Source organism: Microcaecilia unicolor, chromosome 10 (assembly GCF_901765095.1).
Source record: "Microcaecilia unicolor chromosome 10, aMicUni1.1, whole genome shotgun sequence".
Lineage (NCBI taxonomy): Eukaryota > Metazoa > Chordata > Amphibia > Gymnophiona > Siphonopidae > Microcaecilia > Microcaecilia unicolor.
This window is the reverse complement of record NC_044040.1, coordinates 87,024,623-87,051,403: the sequence shown is the minus strand read 5'-3', so window position 1 is coordinate 87,051,403 and position 26,781 is coordinate 87,024,623. Positions and strand designations below refer to the sequence as shown.

At 46.5% G+C, this 26,781-nt stretch overlaps 1 protein-coding gene across 1 annotated transcript in view; it reads right to left on the bottom strand.

Moving 5' to 3' along the window:
• The window catches only part of IRAK3 (interleukin 1 receptor associated kinase 3), a 138,200-nt gene that overhangs the window by 11,415 nt on the left and 100,004 nt on the right, over positions 1 to 26,781 (bottom strand). The window contains exon 8 of the mRNA XM_030215616.1: positions 12,194 to 12,255. Coding sequence (XP_030071476.1) covers positions 12,194 to 12,255 — 62 coding nt within the window. The remainder of the gene's footprint in view (positions 1 to 12,193; positions 12,256 to 26,781) is intronic.

The following is a 26,781-nucleotide window of genomic DNA, read 5'->3' as shown; positions in this document are numbered from 1 at the left end:
GACGGCTTCCTGACACAGGGGGCGAGATCCGGTGCCCCCCTGCTTGTTGATGTAATACATGGCAACCTGGTTGTCTGTCTGAATTTGGATAATTTGATGGGATAGCCGATCTCTGAAAGCCTTCAGAGCGTTCCAGACCGCTCGCAACTCCAGGAGATTGATCTGCAGATCGCGTTCCTGAAGGGACCAGCTTCCTTGGGTGTGAAGCCCATCGACATGGGCTCCCCACCCCAGGAGAGACGCATCCGTAGTCAGCACTTTTTGAGGCTGAGGAATTTGGAAAGGACGTCCCAGAGTCAAATTGGACCAAATCGTCCACCAATACAGGGATTTGAGAAAACTCGTGGACAGGTGGATCACGTCTTCTAGATCCCCAGCAGCTTGAAACCACTGGGAAATTGGGTCCATTGAGCAGATCGCATGTGAAGACGAGCCATGGGAGTTACATGAACTGTGGAGGCCATGTGGCCAAGCAATCTCAACATCTGCCGAGCTGTGATCTGCTGGGACGCTTGTACCCGGGAGACGAGGGACAACAGATTGTTGGCCCTTGTCTCCGGAAGATAGGCACGAGCCGTCCGAGAATCCAGCAGAGCTCCTATGAATTCGAGTCTCTGAACTGGGAGAAGATGGGACTTTGGATAATTTATCACAAACCCCAGTAGCTCCAGAAGTCGAATAGTCATCTGCATGGACTGTAGAGCTCCTGCCTCGGATGTGTTCTTCACCAGCCAATCGTCGAGATAAGGGAACACATGCACTCCCAGCCTGCGAAGCGCTGCTGCTACTACAGCCAGACACTTCGTGAACACCCTGGGCGCAGAGGCGAGCCCAAAGGGTAGCACACAGTACTGGAAGTGACGTGTGCCCAGCTGAAATCGTAGATACTGCCTGTGAGCTGGCAATATCGGGATGTGCGTGTAGGCGTCCTTCAAGTCCAGAGAGCATAGCCAATCGTTTTCCTGAATCATGGGAAGAAGGGTGCCCAGGGAAAGCATCCTGAACTTTTCTTTGACCAGATATTTGTTCAGGGCCCTTAGGTCTAGGATGGGACGCATCCCCCCTGTTTTCTTTTCCACAAGGAAGTACCTGGAATAGAATCCCAGCCCTTCTTGCCCAGATGGCACGGGCTCGACCGCATTGGCGCTGAGAAGGGCGGAGAGTTCCTCTGCAAGTACCTGCTTGTGCTGGAAGCTGTAGGACTGAGCTCCCGATGGGCAATTTGGAGGCTTCGAGGCCAAATTGAGAGTGTATCCTTGCCGGACTATTTGAAGAACCCACTGATCGGAGGTTATGAGAGGCCACCTTTGGTGAAAAACTTTCAACCTCCCCCCGACCGGCAGATCGCCCGGCACGGACACGTTGATGTCGGCTATGCTCTGCTGGAGCCAGTCAAAAGCTCACCCCTTGCTTTTGCTGGGGAGCCGAGGGGCCTTGCTGAGGCGCACGCTGCTGACGAGAGCGAGCGCGCTGGGGCTTAGCCTGGGCCGCAGGCTGTCAAGAGGGAGGATTGTACCTACGCTTACCAGAAGAGTAGGGAACAGTCCTCCTTCCCCCATAAAAACGTCTACCTGAGGAGGTAAATGCTGAAGGCTGCCGGCGAGAAAATTTGTCGAAAGCGTTATCCCGCTGGTGGAGCTGTTCTACCACCTGTTCGACTTTTTCTCCAAAAATGTTGTCCGCTCGGCAAGGGGAGACCGCAATCCGCTGCTGGATCCTATTCTCCAGGTCGGAGGCACGCAGCTATGAGAGTCTGCGCATCACCACACCTTGAGCAGCGGCCCTGGACGCAACATCAAAGGTATCATATACCCCTCTGGCCAGGAATTTTCTGCACGCCTTCAGCTGCCTGACCACCTCCTGAAACAGCTTGGCTTGCTCAGGAGGGAGCTTGTCCACCAAGCCCGCCAACTGCCGCACATTGTTCCGCATATGGATGCTCGTGTAGAGCTGGTAGGACTGAATCTTGGCCACGAGCATAAAGGAATGATAGGCCTTCCTCCCAAAGGAGTCTAAGGTTCTAGAGTCTTTGCCCGGGGGCGCCGAAGCATGCTCTCTAGAACTCTTAGCCTTCTTTAGGGCCAGATCCACCACACCAGAGTCGTGAGGCAACTGAGTGCGCATCAGCTCTGGGTCCCCATGGATCCGATACTGGGATTCGATCTTCTTGGGAATGTGGGGATTAGTTAGTGGCTTGGTCCAGTTTGCCAGCAATGTCTTTTTTAGGACATGATGCATGGGTACTGTGGATGCTTCCTTAGGTGGAGAAGGATAGTCCAAGAGCTCAAACATTTCAGCCCTGGGCTAATCCTCCACAACCACCGGGAAGGGGATGGCCGTAGACATCTCCCGGACAAAGGCCGCGAAAGACAGACTCTCGGGAGGAGAAAGCTGCCTTTCAGGGGAGGGAGTGGGATCGGAAGGAAGGCCATCAGACTCCTCGTCAGAGAAATATCTGATGTCCTCCTCCTCCTCCCACGAGGCCTCACCATCAGTGTCAGACACAAGTTCACGAACCTGCGTCTGAAGCCGTGCCCGACTCGACTCCGTGGAAACACGGCCACGGTAGGAGCGTCGAGAGGTGGACTCCCTCGCCAGCACCGGCGAAGCTCCCTCCCCCGACGTCGTCGGGGACTCTGCCTGGAAGGCGGCCGTAGCCGGTACCGCAAGCAGTACCGGTATCGGAAACCTCACCTTGGGCAAGGGGCCAGCCAACGCCTCACTCGACGGTACCGGTGGCGCAAGCACCCCCGGTACCGGAGGGGAAGGGCGCAACAGCTCTCCCAGAATCTCTGTAAGAACGGCCCGGAGACTCTCGTGCAGAGCGGCTGTGGAGAAAGACTGAGAAGCCGATGCAGGCGTCGATGTCAGAGTCTGTTCCGGGTGTGGAGGCTGTTCCGGGCTGTCCAAGGGGGAGCGCATCGACACCTCCTGAACAGAGGGTGAGCAGTCCTCCCGGTGCCGATGCCTACTGGGTGCCGACTGCCTCGGCGACCCAGAGCTCTTGGTACCGAGACGGGAAGGAGACCGGTGACGATGCTTCTTAGATTTCTTCAAGCGAAGCATGTCACCGGAGCTTCCCGGTACCGACGAGGAGGACGTAGAATCCAGCCGTCGCTTCCTCGGGGCCGAGGCCGAAGAAGGTCGATCTCGGGGGGGCTGTACCGCAGGAGCCCTCAGGGTAGGGGGAGACCCACCCGAAGGCTCACTGCCACCAGCAGGGGAATGGACAGCCCTCACCTGCACTCCAGACGAAGCACTACCGTCCGACGACATCAGCAACAGCGGAGGTCCTGGTACCACCGACGTCGACGCAGCCTTTCGATACCTCGGTACCAACGATGGCGAAGGTAGGGGCCTCGATGCAGTCGATGCCGAAGGCAGAGGCCTCGATGCAGCCGATGCCGAAGGCTTCGATGCTGTCGACGTCGATGCACTTGATGCCCGTGCTGTTGTCGTCGAAGAGCCCGAGAACAACACATTCCACTGGGCCAATCTCGCTACCTGAGTCCTCTTTTTTAAACGAGCACAAAGACTGCAGGCCTGCGGGCGGTGCCCAGCCCCCAGACACTGAAGACACGAAGCGTGCCTATCAGTGAGCGAGATTACCCGGGCGCACTGGGTGCACTTCTTGAAGCCGCTGGAAGACTTCGATGACATGGGAGGAAAAATCACGCCGGCGAAATCAAAATTCGCGATGATGACGAAGGGCACCAAAAAGAAGGGAGAAAAACCCGAATCGAGGCCAAATAGGCCGATCCCAAAAGCGAAAGGAAACTTACTCGGAAAAAAGCTGGAAATACGGGAAAAGGGTAAAGACCGATCGGTCTCTTTTTTTTTTTTTGCAAAAATCGCGAAGACGCGCGAGGGTCAACTTGAGGGACATGAAACGGCGGTAAAACACGACGGTCCCGAGCGCGGACAAAAGAAGACTGATGAACACGAACCGGTTTGGGCGGGAAGACGGCCGCGCATGCGCGGTGCGCATCGGCGCGCGAGGATTAGCAAAGGCCTTTGCTAGTGACGTTTCCGGTTGGAGGGGGCTGCCGTGGACGTCACCCATCAGTGAGAACAAGCAGCCTGCTTGTCCTCGGAGAAATAAAGGATTTCCAGTGAATAAAATTTGTTGGAATTTAGCCAATTCAGCGTAGACTTTTCAGGCTTCAGCAAATTTTCAAAACACAAGTATGTGAGTGCTTCCGTTTTGAAAATAATCCCAGGGAATTTATGTGCTTAAATTTACACCTGCTCCTTAGCATTCACAAATTTTCTGGATTAATTTACATGCATACTGTTGAATTTTCAAAAGAATGGGTGTAAATGCAAACAATTCCCCAGTCCTATCCCTGCTCAGTCCAGGTAAAGTTAAACATGTATACGCACAACCTTTGCTTCGGTCTTCACCGAGGAAGATTTGGGTGGGATACTGGTGTCGGAAATGGTATTTCAAGCGGACGAGTCGGAGAAACTTACCGACTTCACGGTAAACCTGGAGGACGTAATGGGGCAGTTCAGCAAACTGAAGAGTAGCAAATCTCCTGGACCGGATGGTATTCATCCTAGAGTACTGATAGAACTGAAAAATGAGCTTGTGGAGCTACTGCTAGTGATATGCAACTTATCCTTAAAATCGAGCGTGGTACCGGAAGATTGGAGGGTGGCCAATGTAACACCGATTTTTAAAAAAGGCTCCAGGGGAGATCCGGGAAATTATAGACCGGTGAGTCTGATGTCAGTGCCAGGGAAAATGGTAGAGGCTATTATTAAAAACAAAATTACAGAGCACATCCGAGGACATGGATTACTGAGACCGAGTCAGCACGGCTTTTGTGTGGGGAAATCTTGCCTGACCAATTTACTTCAATTCTTTGAAGGAGTAAACAAACATGTGGACAAAGGGGAACCGGTTGATATTGTGTATTTGGATTTTCAAAAGGCATTTGACAAGGTACCTCATGAAAGGCTACAGAGGAAATTGGAGGGTCATGGGATAGGAGGAAATGTCCTATTGTGGATTAAAAACTGGTTGAAGGATAGGAAACAGAGAGTGGGGTTAAATGGGCAGTATTCACAATGGAGAAGGGTAGTTAGTGGGGTTCCTCAGGGGTCTGTGCTAGGACCGCTGCTTTTTAATATATTTATAAATGATTTAGAGATGGGAGTAACTAGCGAGGTAATTAAATTTGTTGATGACATAAAGTTATTCAAAGTTGTTAAATTGCGACAGGATTGTGAAAAATTACAAGAGGACCTTACGAGACTGGGAGACTGGGCGGCTAAATGGCAGATGACGTTTAATGTGAGCAAGTGCAAGGTGATGCATGTGGGAAAAAAGAATCCAAATTATAGCTACATCATGCAAGGTTCCACGTTAGGAGTTACGGACCAAGAAAGGGATCTGGGTGTCGTCGTCGATACTACGCTGAAACCTTCTGCTCAGTTGCTGCTGCGGCTAGGAAAGCGAATAGAATGTTGGGTATTATTAGGAAAGGTATGGAAAACAGGTGTGAGGATATTATAATGCCATTGTATCGCTCCATGGTGCGATCGCACCTTGAGTATTGTGTTCAATTCTGGTCGCCGCATCTCAAGAAAGATATAGTAGAATTGGAAAAGGTGGAGAAGGGCGACTAAAATGATAGCGGGGATGGGACGACTTCCCTATGAAGAAAGATTAAGAAGGCTAGGGCTATTCAGCTTGGAGAAGAGACGGCTGAGGGGAGACATGATAGAGGTATATAAAATAATGAGTGGAGTGGAACAGGTGGATGTGAAGCGTCTGTTCACGCTTTCCAAAAATACTAGGACTAGGGGGCATGCGATGAAACTACAGTGTAGTAAATTTAAAACAAATTGGAGAAAAGTTTTCTTCACCCAACGTATAATTAAACTCTGGAATTCGTTGCCGGAGAAAGTGGTGAAGGCGGTTAGCTTAGCAGAGTTTAAAAAGGGGTTGGACGGTTTCCTAAAGGACAAGTCCATAAACTGCTACTAAATGGACTTGGGAAAAATCCACAATTCCAGGAATAACATGTATAGAATGTTTGTATGTTTGGGAAGCTTGCCAGGTGCCCTTGGCCTGGATTGGCCGCTGTCGTGGACAGGATGCTGGGCTCGATGGACCCTTGTAGGCATATTTTCAAAGCACTTTGGGAGGCTAAGTTCCATAGGTTTCTATGGAACTTTGGGAGGCTAAGTGCTTTGAAAATGAGCCTGTTGGTCTTTTCCCAGTATGGCATTACTTATGTACTTATGTACTTATAACCTTTTGTGCAGTCATCCAAGCACTTATTATGCCTTGTGCTGATTTTGGAAATGTCTTGCATGACCTGCTTGTATCTATTCCTCGGTCTCTGCAGCTGGTGTTAAATGCAGCTGCTCAACTGGTACTTGGCTTTGCCAGATTAGACCAAATTACCCCTGTATTGATATGGCTAGATTGGCTAGCTGTGGAACAGCGTAAACTGTATAAACTCACCATGTTATTGTTTAAATCCCAACATCTGTTCAATGAGTACATACGCTCACCCATTACATGTATTTTATCAGTCTGCCTATGCATTGAGCTCATGGCATATCTATGATATTTGAATGTTCTAATATATGCTTATTAGCTGTTTCATTAGTATTATGCTGACATCGTATTTTATCTCTGTTATTTGAATTTCAGTGCTGTTAAATGTTTGATACTGTTTCATGGTAGTCCTATTAGATTTTAATTTGCTGTTTTCAACCTCATTTATTGTATTTATGTTTATATTTGGTCATTTTTACTATTGTTATGCTGTTAACAAAATTGTAAGTTTTATGTTAAACTATACCTGCTGTACACCATCTTGGGTGAATTTCTTCATAAAGGCGGTTAATAAATCTCAATAAATAAATAGTCAGACAGAGGGTTCTCCTTAACTCAAGAAGAAGCCTTCTCTTGCTATGCTCTGCTTTTGCATTGCCATCCAAATTGTGCTGTATGTGCAATGTTCAAGCTTTCCATAAATTATTAAAGACTCATCTATTTAGAAAAACATAGTCCTGTTAGGCTCATGATAATTTCTGCTATTTATCTTTACTTATTTGTCTGTTTATATGTAAGGGTAAAGGCCACTGCCACAATTACTGGTGACTGCAGAGCTTGACTAAATGCAGATCTGTTCTAGCAAATACAAATGTGCAGTGCTAATGCTCCAATAGGCATTAATACTGCTTTGATGTTCACCAATTCTTGCACTTTGGAAGGAAAATACCTATGAAACGATTTTGCTGATACAAGGGACAAAGGGCAATGTGGTCATGTTGACCCCAGACTGACTGGAACCTAAATTCAGGGAAAATCTTCCACAAATAATGTCAGAAGCTATTCCTATGGTCATTTTAGTCACAACAAAGGACACCAATCACCTATCATGATCTTATAATATCATCTGAGACAGTGCTGATAAAAATGATATTAAAAGGCATCAACTCAGCTCATCTGGACTTTTCTCAGCTCACCCATATATTCGCATCGACTGTTCTCATCTCATCAGCTATCCTTTCTACATTATCTCACTGACTGTTCAGCACTGGAACACTGTTGAGCACTGACTGCCTGCAGTCACTGCTGTTCCTGAGGGCTCTTCAACCTGGGTCACAAGACAAGCTCTGCAATCACTTTGGGATAAAAGACAGGTGGTAATTATTCTGGCGCCCTTTTACTAAAGCTTAACTCAAGCTTAGCATGCACTAATGGACATCAGCTTGTGCTAAGTGCTAAGAAGCCCATTACATACGTTATGGGTTCTTTGAATTTAACACACGCTAATTTCATTAGTATATGCAAAGCTTTATTAAAAGGGTCCTTCTATATCTTAAGAAGTGTGTGTTTATTTCAATATGTGATTAGTGCTATTTAAAGAACTGATATTTTACTTTTATTCTGTGATGTTCTAAAGTTTATACATTACTTTTATATTCTAGCTATTTCTGGCCTAATTCATTTGCTTACACTTTATTGTTGTAAATAGTATGTATTCTTCATGTAAATAAATTGTTATTTCTATCAGCAGGAATTAGAGGGGCTCTTTTACTAAAGTGTGCCCAAAACTGGCCTGCCCTGGTGTAGGTACGTGTTTTGGATATGCGCTGGTCCATTTCCTGAGCTCGCCTGGGAAAATGGGGATTTTTTTAATGTGCCAGAAAATGGACATGCGGCAAAATGAAAACCAGCGTGTACCTATTTTCAGCCTGAGACCTTAACGCCACTTAGCGGTAAGGGCTCACGCGCTAACCGGGTGGTAAGCATGCAGTGCATGCCAACTGCCAATTACCACCGGGTAAGAACCCCGTGGTAGAACATACAAAATATTTTCTACCGTGTGTTTTGGGAGTGCACCAAAAATGGAATTACCACCTGGGGCATGAGGTAGCCGGGTGGTAGTGCCAATCTGACACGTGTTGGACGCGCATAGGCGCCTATACACCTTTCTAAAAGGGCCCCAAAGTTCTAAATACCTAAGTAAGGAGGTATGGTTTTTATTATTATTCCAGGGTACATAACATAATTTCAACTTGCACGTCTCTGTCCTACCACTAGGTGGTGAATTACTGGTTACTCCTATATATGTATGGTTTTAAGCTTTTGTATTGTTGTTACTATATTGTAAATATTTGATTTTAACTCGTCTCAAACCATGGAAATTTGACAGGCTATAAGTTTAGGGGCAGATATTCAGCCAGCGGCGGTGAGAGATTTTTTTTTAGTCTGCAATGGCGTTATTCCTGGATTTTCAATACCAGGCCATGTTCGGGCACTGACACTGAATATCCAGCAATCTCTTACACCTTTAAGTGCGATATTCAGCATTTAACTGTCTATGCGACATCGCATAGAGATAGGACTGTTTTATGCCGTCCGACATGGCCACTTAACTTAGACAGATAAGTGTTGAATATCAGCACTTAACCACACAAGTGCCAACTCTACCCCAGACCGCCCACAAAATAGATGGCTTTTACTTCATCGGTCTATGGTGATATTTAGTGGCATTAACTGGCTCATGGAAATATTCATGCACATTATACCATTGGTTCACCCATGAACCTCACATACACCATCAGTCACTACCCATACTCTGCTTACCCAGCAGACACCAACCCACTCACACTCACACATCTGCTCCCCTACTAAGAAGCACTTTACTATAGCTGTTTCAACCATCTCCCCCAGACTAGGTCTGGGAATGGGTGAAAGGCGAAATACACCATTGTGTTTCACTGCAAATGTGCAGTTTTCAACTTATTTCTGCATACATGTAAGCCTTCCTTCATTTCTTTTCTAGCATTATCCAGTCCTTTTAATTTAAACTTTTCTTTCTCCTGGAATGAAAGCCTTCCATTTGCTTTTTTCCCCCCTCATTTATTCCTATTGAGTTGAGCCACACAATGATTTTGAATGTATCAAAAGAAGGCAATGTGGTAAGTGAAATGTTAGCATGAATTTGCTTGCCCTTGGTTTAAATTGAAATCTCATGGAAGTATGCTCAGAGGCTTTCTCTAGAGGCTAGTGAAAAAAGGAAATTAGCATTACATATCAGGAAAGGAGAATAAGGAACACTATACAATTCCAAACCCAAGGCAATCCCCCCCAAAAAAACCCTGGTAGAGGTGTGAAAGGCAGTTCTAGAACTGGGTGTGTATGCTCACAAGTACACAGAAAAGGGAATGGGACTTGATATACTGCCTTTCTGTGGGTTTTTTTGTATTCAAAGCGGTTTACGTAGTATATACAGGTACTCATTTGTACCTGGGTCAATGGTGGATTAAGTGACTTGCCCAAAGTCACAAGGAGCTGCAGTGGGAATTGAACCCTGTTCCTCAGGATCAAAGGGATTTGCTATATCACCTTTCTGTGTTACAACCAAAGTGCTTCACATTTTTATTATATGAAGGTACTTTCTACATCTTGGCATTATAGAATTGCCCCCTTATTCATGTTTCATAACATACACAGGGCCTGTGAGTCATATTTAAACATAAGGCATTACAGTGCACTCCATTTAAGTGCATGTCGGATAAAACATGCTCTGTTTAACTGCATGCCGATCCCGTTTTTGGCGCCATCAATTTCTATGGGAACAAACTTCGGTTTAGCGCACCACTGATAAGTGCAAGATTCGCTTATATGCATGGTTTAAGACCGCTCCTCTGCAGGAAAGACTCTGCAGAAGCGCGCGCACGGAATATGGAAGCCAATTGGCGTATGACAAACAACGAGATTTCAAATTTACAGCCCCTTTAACTACCACAGGCAGAATAAGTGAAAGAATGTTGTTAGAGTGTACACTGGGGTCGTCATCGTTGTTGCGGTGGAACTGTAAGACTTTAACACTGGCTGAACGAATAGAAGTTCTTAAAAAATTAGAAAACAAACAAAGTCAAGCATCTATTGCTAAAGAATATGGTGTCAATCCCAGTCAAATTTCACGTGTCTTGAAGCAGAAAGACCAGCTTCTGGAAGACAGGCAAAACAATACAAATTCACAACGGAAACGAAAACAGGCGGGAAAAGCTGAGGAGGTAGAAGATGCTCTTTTTCGGTGGTTTTCTCAAGTCAGGAGCAGACAGTTTCCTGTCAGTGGTCCACTGCTTATGGAGAAAGCTAACCAGCTAGCTGAAAGTCTTGGACTAACTGATTTCAAAGCCACTGTTGGATAGTTGGAAAGATGGAAGGAGAGGAACAACATAAAATTCAAGAAACAGCATGGTGAGAAATAAGAGGCTGATGACTTTGGTGCTGAAAACTGGGTTGTTTCAGTTCTTCCTACCATCTTGAACGAGTTTGCACCTCGTGACATTTTCAATGCTGACAAAAACAGTCTCTACTGGCGAGCGATTCCTGATGGAACACTTGCATTCAAACATGCCAAAACTACTGGAGGTAAAACATCGAAGGACCGACTGACGATCCTCCTTTGCTGCAATATGGATGGGAGTGAGAAGTTGGAACCCCTCGTCACTGGAAAGTGCAAACAGCCCCGTTGCTTCAAGAAAGTTAAGCGACTTCCTATGTCATACGAGGCTAACGCAAATTCATGGATGACTGTGGAAATTTGGAAGCAGTGGCTAAAGAAGTTAGACACTAGAATGCGGACACAAAAGCGTCAGATTTTGTTGCTTTGTGATAATTGTGCTGCACACAAGGATGATGTCAGGCTGTCTAACATCAAGGTGGTCTTCCTGCCACCAAACACTACCTCTCTGATCCAACCTATGGATCAGGGCATAATAGCCAATTTCAAACAACATTATCAGGCTCTTGTGCTACGTCGTCTGATGAGCGTTATGGATGACCAGACTGGCAAGGATAAACGTGCTGTTGAACTGGCTCGTAGTCTATCACTGTTGGATTCCCTACATATGCAGAAAGAAGCCTGGAATCATGTTACACAGGCAACTATTGTGAACTGCTACAAGCGGGCAAGCTTTGTTAAGGATGTGGAGAGGGATGAAACAGATGCAGCTGTTGCAAACGCGTCAGATGAACAGGTTATTGACATCCGAGCCGGTGTTACTGAAGAGGAGTTTCATCGCTACATAGCTGTTGATTACGATCTACAAACAGCTGACGACAGCACTGATGTCGAGATATGCGCCTACACGCAGGCAACAACGGCTTATGATGAAACAGATGAAGAAATGAGCAGCGAGGATGCATGCTGACGAAATTCAACAACCTCCACCTGTCACTTTTGCAAGAGCGCAGGAGAGTCTCAACACTGTGCAGGCCTATCTGGAGGCCACTGGATGTCAGTGCTATGACAGTTTTTACCGTCTGGCAGACGTAGTCTATGGAACTCAGACCCAATAGTGTACAGAGGACTATAACTGATTATTTCAAGTAAGTCTAACGTCCATTAACGGAGACTGTATACTGTACATATAATAATAAACAGTACTGTACATATGTTTATCAGATGTCAAGCTTCTTTGGGTCACAACGGTTAAGTGCACGCTCCAGTTAACTGCATGCATTTCTTTGGTCCCAGACCCTTGCACTTAAGCAGATTGCACTGTATTTTTATTTGCTAAAATATCAAACTGTGTTGCAAGAGTCATTTACCAAGTCTGTATATGAATGACAGGACCCCAAAAAGAATAAAATATAAAATACAATAAATATATGCATACTTAGAGCATCTTTTAATATGGATCTTACCAGCAAATATGATCTGGGCCTTCTAATACAGCTTTATATCCTGTCAAAGCTTCCATTATTACCTAGAAAATGAACAAAGATATTTGTAAAATGAGCTATAATCCAACACATGAGCAACAATCTAAAGTCCCATACATATAAATCACAGAGGGGAGATGATGGACAGGATAAATAAGGGGCACAGAGAGAGAAGAAATATCAAAAGGACAGGCGATCCTGGAAAGAGAGCTGAGAAAAAACAGAAAAGCAGAAAAGAGACATTGGGACCAAAGCAATACTCGAACAACAAGAGTAGAAGAAAAGTTATATTTTCCATATTTATGAACTCTAAGATGTCAGGTTTGGGAAATGTTTATCTTTGATATCTTGCATTTCAGTTTCTACTTCTATTACTATAAAAGGTTTTCTATATAGGTCTAGAACATGTTTGCCTTTTGTAGTGTTTGTTTACTGGAGCTCTGAGCGGTTTCTTCCCCCAACCCATCCCCACTATCTTGGAAGAGATGGTGTTATAAGTGGCCCATCTTCATTTTTCTGCAAGGGCCGGGGCCCAGGGCTACCAAGAGACACACCCACACCTGGGACGCAACTGCCGAGCACAACCTCGAATGCAGCCGCCGCTGCTGTCCCTTACTTACTCTCAGGCTACCACCAGATCCCGGCGCCGGGCCCCCCTTGGAGGCTGGGGAGGAACAGACACCCCCTATGTCAGTGTGTCTGCTCCTCCCCAGCCTCCAAGGGTTGTTTGGCACTGCTGTCCATCTCTCACCTGCTCCAGTGTGCTGGGATCAGTTCCCAATTGGAGCAGGAGAGAGACAGACTCCGGGGCCTGGGGAATTATGCCCTCCCTGCCCCCCTCTCGGCGGCCCTACCAGGGCCCATTCAGTCCTAGCTAAAAGATAAGAGTATGTGTAGTGAAGTGTATAGATTACACAGGGGTGACAAGAATATATTCAGATGTCAACGCAAACCTCTCAGCATAACTACACAAGGAAGGATTTTGAATGACTCCAGCACTATTTGACAAGTTGGATAAGTCTAAAGAATGCATGAAGCTTGGGAGGGAAGCCTTTGCTCTGTCCCCAATGCAGTCTATAGGGAAATTCAGCAGCACCATCAGAACAGTGCTGCTAAATATCAGGTCATGTAAATATAGGTGTTTGTTTCCCACCTAAATAGGTGTTCTTTGCTGCTACAACAAAACAGTGTTTATTAGTATTTTTGTGCCACAGGTAGTAGTGCTTGATACCTTGTCCTGTGAAATCAAATATGTATGTTTATGTCACTTAAGCATCATTAGAGCATAAAAAGCATAAAACTGAGTGGAAAATACAACACAAGCCAGAGAGGGGTCCTTTTACCAAGCTGTGGGAAAAGTTGGCCTTAGCACGCCCTTAAGCAGGTTTTTCATGCATGCTAAGTGGTGAACTGGATTAGGAACTGGTTGACGGACAGACGCCAGCGGGTGGTGGTGAATGTAATTCGCTCGGATGAGGGAAAGGTGAGTAGTGGAGTGCCTCAGGGATCGGTGCTAGGACCGATTCTGTTCAATATATTTGTGAGTGACATTGCTGAAGGGTTAGAAGGTAAAGTTTGCCTTTTTGCAGATGATACAAAGATTTGTAACAGAGTGGACACTCGGGAGGGAGTGGAAAACATGAAAAAGGATCTGCTGAAGCTAGAAGAATGGTCTAAGGTTTGGCAATTAAAATTCAATACAAAGAAATGCAAAGTGATGCACTTAGGGAGTAGAAATCCACGGGAGACATATGTGTTAGGTGGTGAAAGTCTGATAGGTACCGAAGGGGAGAGGGATCTAAAGGCAACGAAACAGTGTGACAAGGCGGTGGCCGTAAGTAGAAGGTTGCTAGGCTGTATAGAGAGGGGAGTGACCAGCAGAAGAAAAGAGGTTTTAATGCCCTTGTATAAGTCGTTGATGAGGCCCCACCTGGAGTATTGTGTTCAGTTCTGGAGGCTGTATCTTGCTAAGGATGTAAAAAGAATTGAAGCGGTGCAAAGAAAAGCTACGAGAATGGTATGGGATTTGCATTACAAGACATATGAGGAGAGACTTGCTGACCTGAACATGTATACCCTGGAGGAAAGGAGAAACAGGGGTGATATGATACAGACATTCAAATATTTGAAAGGTATTAATCCGCAAACGAATCTTTTCCGGAGATGGGAAGGAGGTAGAACTAGAGGGCATGAAATGAGATTGAAGGGGGGCAGATTCAAGAAAAATGTCAGGAAATATTTTTTCATGGAGAGAGTGGTGGATGCTTGGAATGCCCTCCTGCGGGAGGTGGTGGAGATGAAAACGGTAACGGAATTCAAATATGTGTGGGATAAACATAAAGGAATCCTGTTCCGATGGAATGGATCCTCAGAAGCTTAGCTGAGATTGGGTGGCATAGCCGGTGGTGGGAGGCAGGGCTGGGGGTTGGGAGGCGGGGATAGTGCTGGGCAGACTTATATGGTCTGTGCCAGAGCCGATGGTGGGAAGGCAGGGATAGTGCTGGGCAGACTTATATGGTCTGTGCCCTGAAAATGACAGATACAAATCAAGGTAAGGTATACACAAAAAGTAGCACATATGAGTTTATCTTGTTGGACAGACTGAATGGACCATGCAGGTCTTTTTCTGCAGTCATCTACTATGTTACTAAGGCCATTTTTCTCGCAGTCAGAAAATGGACGATTTTCTATTTTTCAACTTAATGGCCATGCACTAATGTTGCCATTAGCAGAAGGCCATGAACCAAAATTAGCACATGAGCACTTACCGCCACCCTTTTGTAGGCAGTAAGGGCTCATGTGCTAATTGTGTGCTAATGAGTTAGCGCACTCTAATATAAATGTGCTGATTAGCGCAGAAATTCCCGCTTTCCGCCCCAACATGGAAAAATGTTTTTAAATTCATTTGCCTGCGGTTTATGCCCATTAATGCCCCACTTACTGCAGGATGCCTAAGCTTGCCCTGGCGTGTGTTAGTGCCTAACACAACTTAGTAAAAGAGCCCTGTAGTGTTTTATCCCATAAACATGTATTTTATTTTATTTATTTGCATCAAGGGTGTTTTATTGACGTATATCGATTAAAACCTAAAATCAGAAGCCCTAATCATCCTATATAATAATTCTCACCACCAACGTTCTAATGTGGGACTGCCTGTGTCCGTGGCTCCTGGAGTTGCTGAGCTAGGCTCTGTAGCCAGGATGACGTCACTAACAGCTGATTCCCAGGCAGGGGGAGGAGTAGGAAAACAGCGTGTTTCTCTACTCCTCCCCCTGCCTGGGAATCAGCTGTCAGTGCGCCGCTCCATGCCACTTCGGAGCAAGTGGCAGGGAGCGGTGCATCAAAAAACTACAAGCGCGGCACCACACAAACCCCTCCCCCTCCTCGGCGCATCACCCAATCCCCCCTCCCCGGCACATCAAACACCCCTCCCCCCCGAAGCACATCAACACCCCCCCACCCCGGCGCATCAAACCCCATTACTACCCGCAGATGCCAGTAGTAACGCTGTCCAGCCGCTGCTGCTTCTTCTGTTGAGCAGCCGCGGCAGCTACAAAAAGAAAAGAAGCGATAAATGTTTTTAAACCCAGCCCAAATCATTCGCAAATGCCCGAGTCTTATAACGCAGTCTCTGCAGCCGCTCCTCCTCTCGCCTCCATGTCACTTCCCCTGGAGTAAGACCCCGGAGGAGCACAGTGACGTGACAGGCGAGAGGAGGAGTGGCTGCAGAGACTGCGTTGTAAGACTCGGGCATTTGCGAATGATTTGGGCTGGGTTTAAAAACATTTATCGCTTCTTTTCTTTTTGTAACGCCCGCTGCTGCTCAACAGGGGAAGCAGCAGCGGCCAGACAGTGTTACCACTGGCAGCTGCAGGTGGCGAGGGGGTTTGATGCGCCGGGGGGGGAGGGTCGCTGGACATGGGTAGCTGCAGGGGGGGCAGGGGGAGAGGAGGGTCGCTGGACATGGATGGCTGGAGGCGGGGCAGGGGAGAGGGAGGTTGGGAGGGGGTCCTGAGACCAGAGAGGTGGTGGTGGGGAGGGGGGCCCTGCGAGAGGGGGGGGTGGGGGCTCACACTCACTCGCTCACTGTCTCTCACATACATTCTCTCTGACACACTCCCTATCTATCACACTGTATCTCTCTGTCACACACACACAGTCTCGCACACACACACACACGCTGTCTCTGTCTCTCATTCTCTCTATGACACACACACTCTCTCTCAAACATACACACTCCGAGGAAAACCTTGCTAGCGCCCGTTTCATTTGTGTCAGAAACTGGCCTGTTTTACTAGTATACAATAATAAAGTCTTTTATTATTTCAAACTTATTTTAAAATATCTCTTTTTCACTCTGTCCAATATGTATATACTAGTAAAACAGGCCCGTTTCTCACACAAATGAAACGGGCGCTAGTAAGGTTATCCTCCGAGTTCCAGTTTGGCCCCCTCCCTCCCCCCCTCTCATCCAAGTTCCAGGCCCCCCTCTCTCTCTTCCGAGTTCCAGGCCCCCCCGTCTACTCCGAGTTCAAGGCCTCCCTCCCTCTCCTCCAAGTTCCAGGCCCCCGCCCGCCCTCCCTCTCCTCCGAGTTCCAGGCCCCCCTCTCCTCCGATTTCCAGGCCCCCCTCCGATTTCCAGGCCCCTCCTCTCCTCCAAGTTCCATGCCCCCACCCTCCCTCTCCTCCCCTCAGAGTTCCATGCCCCCTCCCTCCCTCTCCTCCCCTCCGAGTTCCATGTCCCCTCCCCTCAGAGTTCCATGCCCCCCTCTCCTCCGAGTTCCAGACCCCCGCACCTCCCTCCCTCTCTCTCTCCCCTTCGCGTGGCAGCCCGACCTGCGTTGCCCGCCCTCTTCTCCCATTCCTCCGCCTGCCCTTCGCCTTCCTGCGTGCAGCCCAGAATTTAAAAGTTCTTACCTCGGGGTCCGGCGGCAGCAGTGAAAGGCGAGCAGGCACCGCGCTTCAGCCTGCCTTCCCTTCTCTCTCAGCTCTGCCTCTGGTCCCACCCTTCCGGAAACAGGAAATGAAAGCGGGACCAGAGGCAGAGCTGAGACAGAAGAGAAGGCAGGCTGAAGCGCTGTGCCTGCTCGCCTTTCACTGCTGCCGCCGGACCCCAAGGTAAGAACTTTTAAATTCTGGGAGGAACGCAGGAAGGCGAGGGGCAGGCAGAGGACTGGAAGAAGAGGGCGGGCAACGCAGGTTGGGCTAGCACTCAGAGGAGAGGGAGGGAGGGAGGCCTGGAACTTCGAGGAGATTGGGGGTCTGGAACTCGGAGGACAGGGGGGAGGGAGGGGGGGCGATTCTCCTGCGATTCTATCCTCACCTCCAACGTTCTGTGGCTGGCTGGTGCTGGCTTCCCTTCCCTCTCACTGATCCGCCCTCTGACGTCATCACATTTAGACGCGAGGGCGGAACAATGGGAATTGTGTTACGAACCCAGGCATCCAGACGTAGAAAGTTGGAGGTGCAAATTATTATATAGGATTAGTTAGTTGCAACCATGGACCCAATACTGTTTTTTGGTATGTCCTGCCCACTTTCAAAATCTATGTAGCATCAAACTTATATCACAATCTATGAGGAATAGTCCATTTCCATTTATACTGCCTTGTTCTGCATCTGTTATGTTTATGCATTCCATTATGGACATCACATATGATGAGCTATTGTCATTTTCTCCACACGATAATATTTATTTATTTGTTGCATTTGTATCCCACATTTTCCCTCCTGTTTGCAGGCTCAATGTGGCTTACATAGTACCGTAATGGCGATCACCAATTCCGGTATGAGAAATACAGAGTGGTATTGCGTTAAAGTTCATGAGAGACAGAGTAAATTAAGTAGTCAAGGAGAAAGAGTTAAGTTTCGTTGTGTTGCAGGGTTCAGGTTGGATCATTATGGTATGCCTTTTTGAACAAATTGTTTTTTAATGATTTCTGGAAGTTTGTTAGGTTGTGCATTGTTTTCATGACGTAGTGTATTCCCTAGTTGCGTGCTTATGTAGGAGAAGCTGGATGCATATGTTGATTTATATTTTAGTCCTTTGCAGCTGGGGTAGTGGAGATTTAGGTATGTGCGTGCTGACCTTTTTGTGTTTCTGGTTGGTAAGTCTATGAGGTCTGCCATGTAGACTGGGGCCTCGCCGTGAATAATTTTATGAACCAGGGTGCAGATTTTGAATGCAATTTGTTCTTTGATTGGGAGACAATGTAGTTTTTCTCGTAAGGGTTTGGCACTTTCGTATCTCGTTTTTCCAAATATGAGTCTGGCTGCGGTGTTTTGGGCAGTTTGGAGTTTCTTAATAATTTGTTCTTTGCATCTGGCATAGATTGCATTGCAGTAGTCTAGGTGACTTAGCACCACCAGGCTGCAGAATACTTCCCTCGGGAAGAAAGGTTTTACTCGTTTGAGTTTCCACATTGAGTGGAACATTTTCTTTGTTGTAGTTTTCGCTTGGCTTTCTAGCGTGAGGTTTCGGTCAATTGTAACTCCGAGAATTTTCAGGCTGTCTGAGACAGGAAGGGTGTAGTCTGGGGTGTTTATATTGGTAGGTTTGTTCGTGTTGTATTGTAATGAGAGGATAAGACAGTGTGTTTTTTCTGCGTTGAGTTTTAGTTGAAATGCATCCGCCTATGAGTTCATGATTTGCAGGCTGAGTTTGATTTCGTTTGTGATTTCTGTTAGATTGTGTTTGAACGGGATGTATATCGTGACATCATCTGCTTAGATGTAAGGGTTAAGGCCTTGGTTGGATAGGGATTTGGCTAGTGGGGTCATCATTAGGTTGAAAAGGGTCGGTGATAGCGGTGATCCTTGGGGTACTACGCATTCTGCTTTCCATGGTGATGATATATTCGAGTTTGATATCACTTGGTATGTTCTTGTGGTTAGGAAACCCTTGATCCAACTAAGTACACTTCCACCAATCCCGAAGTATTCTAGGATGTTTAGTAGTATTTTATGGTTTACCATGTCAAATGCACTAGACATGTCGATTTGTAGAAGTACACTTTTGCCAACTGCAATTTCTTGTTTGAATTTGGTTAGGAGAGTGATTAGTACTGTTTCGGTGCTGTGGTTTGAGCAAAATCCTGATTGTGATTCGTGTAATATTGAGAATTTGTTTAAGTAGTCGGTAAGTTGCTTGGTTACCATGCTTTCCAGCAGTTTGACTACCAGAGGGATAGATGCTACCGGGCAGTAGTTGGTGATTTAATTTGCTTTTTTCTTTGAATCTTTAGGTATTGGGGTGAGTAGTATGTTGCCTTTGTCCTTAGGAACGAGTCCATGTTGCAGCATGTAGTTTAGGTGTGATGTGAGGTCTGCTATAAAGCGTAGAGGGGCGGATTTTATTAGGTAGTTTGGGCATGTGTCCAGTTTACAGTGGGACTTGGCGAACCTGTTAATTGCTTGGGTGACGATTTCATCGTTAAGGAGAGCGAAGTTTGTCTAGATTCGGTCTGCTGGGTATTCTCCGAGGATTGGGTCCAGACAGTCAATGAATTTTTCGATGTCGGTGGTGTTCTTTGGTAACGTATTGCTTAGGTTTACAATTTTCTCGTTGAAGTATTTAGCAAGTATGTCAGCAGATGGGGTGGCCGTGTTGGTTGTAGTAACCAATGTGGTATCTAGTAATTTATTCACGAGTTGGTATAATTTATTCGTGTCTTTGTAGTCTGGCCCTATTTTGGTTTTATAGTAAGACCTTTTGGTTTGTCTTATTGCATATTTGTATTTTCTTTGCATTTGTTTCCATGCATTAAGTGTGTGTACATCTTTTTTTTTTCCATGCTCGTTCAAGCCTCCTAGCTTGTGTTTTTAGCTTTTTCAGTTCTTCGTTATACCATGGTATCGAGTTGTGTCTTCATGAGGTTCTTGTTTGTAGTGGTGCTATTTCATCTAATACGCTTCTGTATCTGTTATCTTAATCTAGGAGATAGTGTATCAAGTCCGTTTGTGCTGTCCATTCATTATTGTATATCTGTTGCCAGAATATTGCAGAGTCTACTTGGCCTCTCGTGGTGTAGGTTGTGCATTCATGTGTATGATATGAGCCTTTTTTTTCTCCATTGTAGGTGGTTTGACCATGGTGTGTCTGTCCATTTTGTATCTGATAGTATTAGGTTCAGGTCTGAAGACAATTTGTGTGTGATAAGGTCAAGTGTGTGCCCTCTGACATGGGTTGCTTGCATATGTGGCTAATTAAGACCCCATAATTGGAGGAATTCCTTGAATCACGTGCATTGGTAGAATTAGGGTCTTCTAGGTGTAGGTTTATGTCACCTATTATAAGTAGATTAGAGTTAGATACACAGGTATTTGATATGAAATCCATGAAGTGTGATTGGCACCTGGTGGTCTGTAAAACAAGACACAGTTTAGGTGGTCAAGCAAGATTGTATGGTGGATTCTAACTCAGGCGATTTCAAGTTGGGGTGTTATGGACTCGGCTACGGTTACTACGGTGAAGTGGGATCTATGGATTAGTGCTATGCCTCCGCCTCTTTTTTCGTTTCTGGTCCAGTGAGTGATTTTGTAAACTGGGGGGCACAGATCTAGAATTATGGGGTCCATTTGATCGTGGATCCAGGTTTCACTAATGAATAGTAGGTCAAGGTTATCTGACGTGATCCAATCTGTCATTATTGTTGCTTTGTTAACTACTGATCTGGCGTTTATGTATCCCACTTGAATTTTTTGGTAGGGGTCAGCTATGTTCAAAGTTGTGATTTTTGTTAGTTGTCTATTCTCTTGTAGTATGGGTTTGTTATGACTTTTCTTTCCTTTGTGTTGATTTTGTCTGCATATTGAATCCTGAAAAACAATTCCCATGTAATGAGTTCAATTTTTATAGCCCAGCAGCTTTGAGTTAATTTTTGGGCTTCCAGTTGAGGGCAATAAGTTTTTATGTGCAATTTTAATTTCCCCAACCCTCTACCCTCCAAATATAATATTAAAGTAATAGTCTGCTGCTGAGATCCACAGACTGATTTCCTTCAGAGCCAAGTAAATGTACACTCTGTGACCAGGAGGTAAATAGTGCTGATATGAAATGGCTATGACTTCCTCCTTCCTAAGGACTGTGAATGCTGTTTCTGCAGTTTCTAGCTATGACTGTCTGCAGAGGTACAGAAGCAAGAGCCAGGTCTCAATCTAGTTTACTTTCACTTTTAACAATATGTGAATGAATATCTGATTAATCAGTCTTATGCACCGGACATCTGCTGCATTTTTTTTTTAAATAATGGGGAACTTTGAAATGTTGTAGGAAACTATATTGTCTGTACTATAACAGGGAATTAAGAAAGATAGCTATGAACAGTTTCCATCAACAGAATAGCCCTCCAAAGGCAGAGATCATGAGTGATTCTATGGAACAGAAGTGCCTTTTTTTAGACACAAGACTCTAAAGCAGGGGTGTAGCCAGACTTTAGGTCAGGCTTGAGCCTCCCATCTCCTGCCCAGCATCTCCCCCCCCCCCCCCCCCCCAGGCAATCCAACATCTCTTAATTTCGTTCCCACAAATTCTCCCCCCCCCCCCCCCCCCCCCCCACCACCACCCCCATACTTTTAAAATCCTTCAGTGCTGACACAAATTCCTGGTCCCATGCACAGGAACTTGCATCAGAGGGAAGGCTCAGAGCTAGAACAAGCAGTTGGTATGAATTGCTGCTCGCTGCTGGCTCAGCACTGAAGAATTTAAAAGAAGGGAAGGGAGAGGAAGTTAAGAAACACCAGATCGCCAGGAGTCTTCAGCTGGCAAGGCTTGGGGATCACTGCCAGCCACAAACCAGCTGTGCAGCTGTTGGGTGGGCCTGGGCCCACCCGGGCCCACCTGTGGCTATGCCACCACTCTAAAGACTTGGATTATTACTTTTTGTTACCAAGGACTGAAGTTCTAATGTCATGGACATGAGGTGGAGTGAGTTTCCCATATTTGGACAGTAACTCTTTCTCTTAAAAGTTTATCCAGGGAGAAAAGTATCCAGAACTGGTGTGAAAGAATTTCATCTGATTTACAAAAAAAAATATCAAAAATCCTAGCCAATTTACATAGAGGGACCAGGAAATTTATCCAGGGAGAAAAGTATCCAGAACTGGTGTGAAAGAATTTCATCTGATTTAAAAAAAAATATATCAAAAATCCTAGCCAATTTACATAGAGGGACCAGGAAAGCAAAACAGCAGTTTATACCAACAGAATTCTGAAGTTTAAAAAATAGCACAAAACAGATATTCCTCAACTGGGAAAAAAAAACTATCTGCAGGGTAATTGACTACCCACCACCCTGGAGAAATTCAAACTTCAGGGAAGCAGACATTTTAGAGACACCAGAGCTGTTACATGGACCGATTGCACAATTAACACTTAACAGATAATTGCTCCTGAAGACTGCGGGGGGGGGGGGGGGGGGGGGGGGGGGCGCAATGTAGTAAGCTTGCTCTACAGCCACATGCTGACACTTTGCACATGGCCAAAAATCTAGAGTGCTCTGAGATTGGGTCCGGACTGTCCTGGGATTGGGTCAGTCTGGATTTTTGGATTTTTTCAGATTCTCAAGCAGTACTTTTAAAATTCAAATTTAAGGAAGAATAAAGAAGAGATGAACAGGCAAATTTTGTTGATTATTCATTAACAAATACAGAATGCTTCATCCAGTGTCTCTCTTCCCCAACCAGTTTCTCTCTTTCTCTCTCTTCCCCATCTTCCATCACCCCATCTCACTCTTTTCTCTCCATCCAGAATGGCTTGTCTCTCTCCAGAGAAGTCTGACTTATATTGGTTGTCAAAGCTCAGCTCAATAAAACTGATTGCCCCCTCCTCTAGAGTGTATTTGTTCAACCCCCACTCAAGATTCCAGTGTTCCCAGCCTTAATAGCACAGATTCAGAGTATTCTTCTGCATCTGAACTTTAATGCCCTCTCTACAGTATTAGCCCTCCCTCCCACTTACCCTCTTGCTGCTTCATAAACACAGCTCTAAGAGCGCAGGCACTGGACCATTTCCCTGTGTGTGTCACTGATAGGTTTGCTGGTCCATCTCTTATGACATACACTTCCTGCATTCGAGGGAGTGGAAAGGCAGATTTAGCAGAGATGCCTGCAGGAAAATGGTCCCATGCCTGCGTCTTTCCAGCTGAAGTTTACCAGAAAAGGTTTGAGCTTCAAAAAGTCTAGATTGTCAAATGGTCCAGATTTCTCAGTTTCAAAGGGTCCAGATTTTTGGGTGGCCTGGATTTCTGGCATCCGGATTTTTTGGACTTGTACTATAATGTAAGCCAAGCCCAAATTTATCTCCCTGATGCAATAAGCAACTAGAATGCAAATTACTGCTGAATTAAAAAGTATGCACTGTCAGAAAAAAAAAAAACAGCGCACACCACAGCATTAACATGCACAAGTTTGCTACAAACATCTTTCTTCCTGACAGTGCCTGAGTCCCTGGTGGTCCATCGGTCATTTTCTCAGGGAGACCACAAAGGGCAGGAGCAAGTAGCCTTTGTTCCTGCCCCTAGCCCACACAGACCACCAGGGACATCAGATAAGCCCAGGAGGGCCAACCTAGAAGGTAGGGGATATGGGGCGGGACTGGTGAGGCTTTGTTGAGGAATCAGGAGGGGATATGGGGAGGTTTTTTAAGTAAAAAAAGTTATATGGATGCAGCCAATATTCACTGCTGGTACCCACATAGCTAAGCAGCCTAATTTAGGACAGCTTTTGAGCTGTCTTAAATTTGGCTGATTATCTATGCGGGTGCCTGAACTGAATATTGCCAACACCCACATAACCCTGGGCTCTTCCCTAACGCCACCCCCTGTACCGCCCCTGAACTGCCTGCTTTAGTGCTGCTAAATTTGGGGGGGGGGGGGGGGGGGGGGCAACAGGCTATTTAAGTGGGCAGGTGCCTATCCTACTCGATTAAATCACTTTGAATATCAACCAGATGGTTATTATATAGCTGAGCTAAAGAAGATGGGAAATGTTAGTGTGCACAGATGGCAAGATGATTTCTTTACTTCTGATCTGAGTTTTGTTCTGCAAGCATAGTAAACACTTGCAAATTGCCATATACCTAGCGTACTGAACTGAAACTCAGCTTGAGCTACTACTTAAAAAGGTGTGTGTGAGAGAGAGAGAGAATGTGCGAGTGTGTGTGTGTGTGACAGAGAGAGAGTGAGACCGCTGGGTGCAAGTGTGTCTCCTCTGCCCCCTGCCCCTGCCCCCCCCCCCCCCCGTAGCCACTCAGCGATTCTCCTCTTTCCCCTGCTCCCCCTCCAGCCACCCAGCAATTCTCTTCTGCCCCCTGCCCCCCCTATAGCCACGCAGCGATTCTCCTCTTTCCCCTGTCCCCCCCTCCAGCCACCCAGCGAGTCTCCTCTGTCCCCTGCTCCCCCTCCAGCCACCCAGCGAGTCTCCTCTGTCCCCTGCTCCCCCTCCAGCCACCCAGTGAATCTCCTCTGTCCCCTGCTCCCCCTCCAGCCACCCAGTGATTCTCCTCTCTCCCCTGCTCCCCTCCAGCCACCCAGCGATTCTCCTCTCTCCCCTGCCCCACCCTCTAGCCACCCAGCGATTCTCCTTTTTCCCTTGCCCCCCCTCCAGCCACCCAGCGATGCTCTTCTCTCTCCTGCCCCCCTCCATCCACCCAGAAATTGTCCTCTCTCCCCTGCCCCCCCTCCAGCCACCCAGCGATTCTCGTCTCACCCCTGCCCCCTCCACCCACCCAGCAATTCTCGTCTCTCCCCTGCCCCCCTCCAGCCACCCAGCGATTCTCCTATCTCCCCTGCCCCTCCTCCAGCCACCCAGCGATTCTCCTATCTCCCCTGCCCCCCCTCCAGCCACCCTGCGATTCTCCTCTCTCCCCAGCCCCCCTCCAGCCACCCAGTGATTCTCCCCTCTCCCCTGCCCCCCCTCCAGCCACCCAGCGATTCTCGTCTCTCCCCTGCCCCCCTCCAGTCACCCAGCGATTCTCCTCTCTTCCCTGCCCCCCTCCAGCCACCCAGCGATTGTCCTATCTCCCCTGCTCCCCCCTCCAGCCACCCAATGATTCTCCTATCTCCCCTACCCCCTCTCCAGCCACCCAGTGATTGTCCTCTCTCCCCTGCTCCCCCTCCAGCCACCCAGAGATTCTCCTCGCTTCCCTGCCTCCCTCCAGCCACCCATCAATTCTCCTCGTTCCCCTGTTTACCTCAGTCGAAGCGGCCGCGTCTTTGAAACCCCTGCCCGTCTGTAGCCTTCCCTTCGACTTCGTTCCCTCTGAGTCCTGCCTGCTGACGTCATTTCCTCTTTCCGCGAGGGCAGGACTCTGAGGGAACGAACTCGAAGGGAAGGCTATAGACGTTGAGGTTGTGCCTTGTGCTGCTATCCTGTGGTTGGTCAGTGCTGTTTGTGACGAACCCGGAAGTACATGACGTCAATTCAGGAGATGGATACAGTGTTACAGGCAGCACGAACCCTTTAAACTTTCACTGCCACGGAGTCAGCTTCAGAACGTTGGAGGTGCTTTTTATTATATAGGATATGGCATGCATCCTTCAGTTGAACGCCAGCCACACTAAGGGACTCTTCTACAAAGCTGTGGTAAAAAGTGGCCTGCGCTAGTGTGGGCGCGTGAAATTGGTGCACGCTGGGTCATTCTTTTACCAAAGCTGGGAAAAGGCTTTTTTTTTTTTTTTAATGGAGCAGTAAATGGCCGTGCGCTAAAATGAAAATCAGAGCATGGCTATTTACTGCCTGAGCCCTAAATGCCACCTATTTACTTGGTGGTACGGGCTCACGTGCTACTACTGCAGTAATCAGGCAGCGCACAGCAATGTGGCCATGCTGCCAATTCTACCATGGGAAAGAGTGTGTGGCAACTTTGAAACTACCACAGGGTACGATCGAACTGGTGCGCACTACCTGTGTGTTAACCCTTACCGCGTCATAGTAAAAGGACCCCTATATTCCTGGTTTTAGCCTCTTTGCTTTGACTTCCTATTGTGCATTTTCATTTTCAAGTTTTGAGCAGATAGGGCTCAAGTTATCTGCAGGATGTTTTTCATATACAACTTCAAGTAAGGGTATGATTCAACCCAGTGGATGGTAAATTATCAGCTCCCCAGTGAGCTTTTCTAAGCTAACTTTCACTTGTAGAACATCTTTTTCAGTTGCAAGGCAACAATTGTTGAATTACCATGTAAAATGAGTTTATTACCATGTAAAATGAGTTTATCTTGTTGGACAGACTGGATGGACTGTACAGTCTTATCTGCCGTCATTTACTGTGTTACTATGAATTCTCTTCTAGATTCTTTGCAGAGGTAAATTAAACTATATTAATTCTGGACACAGCTTAAAGCATACTTGTTTGGTCAGATTTTTGAATAATTTTGTCTTATTTTATATGGTTGTTTTTGCTGCTATTGCCAATATAGGCTTCTATGCTATACATGTTATGTTAATGTGATAGATTGCTTATACAAAATGTTGTTATTTATAGATAAAGTAGTATGGTTGCTGTGTTAGTCCACTTAAAAGTTAATAAACAGAAATAAAACAAATTAAGAAAATAAGATGATACCTTTTTT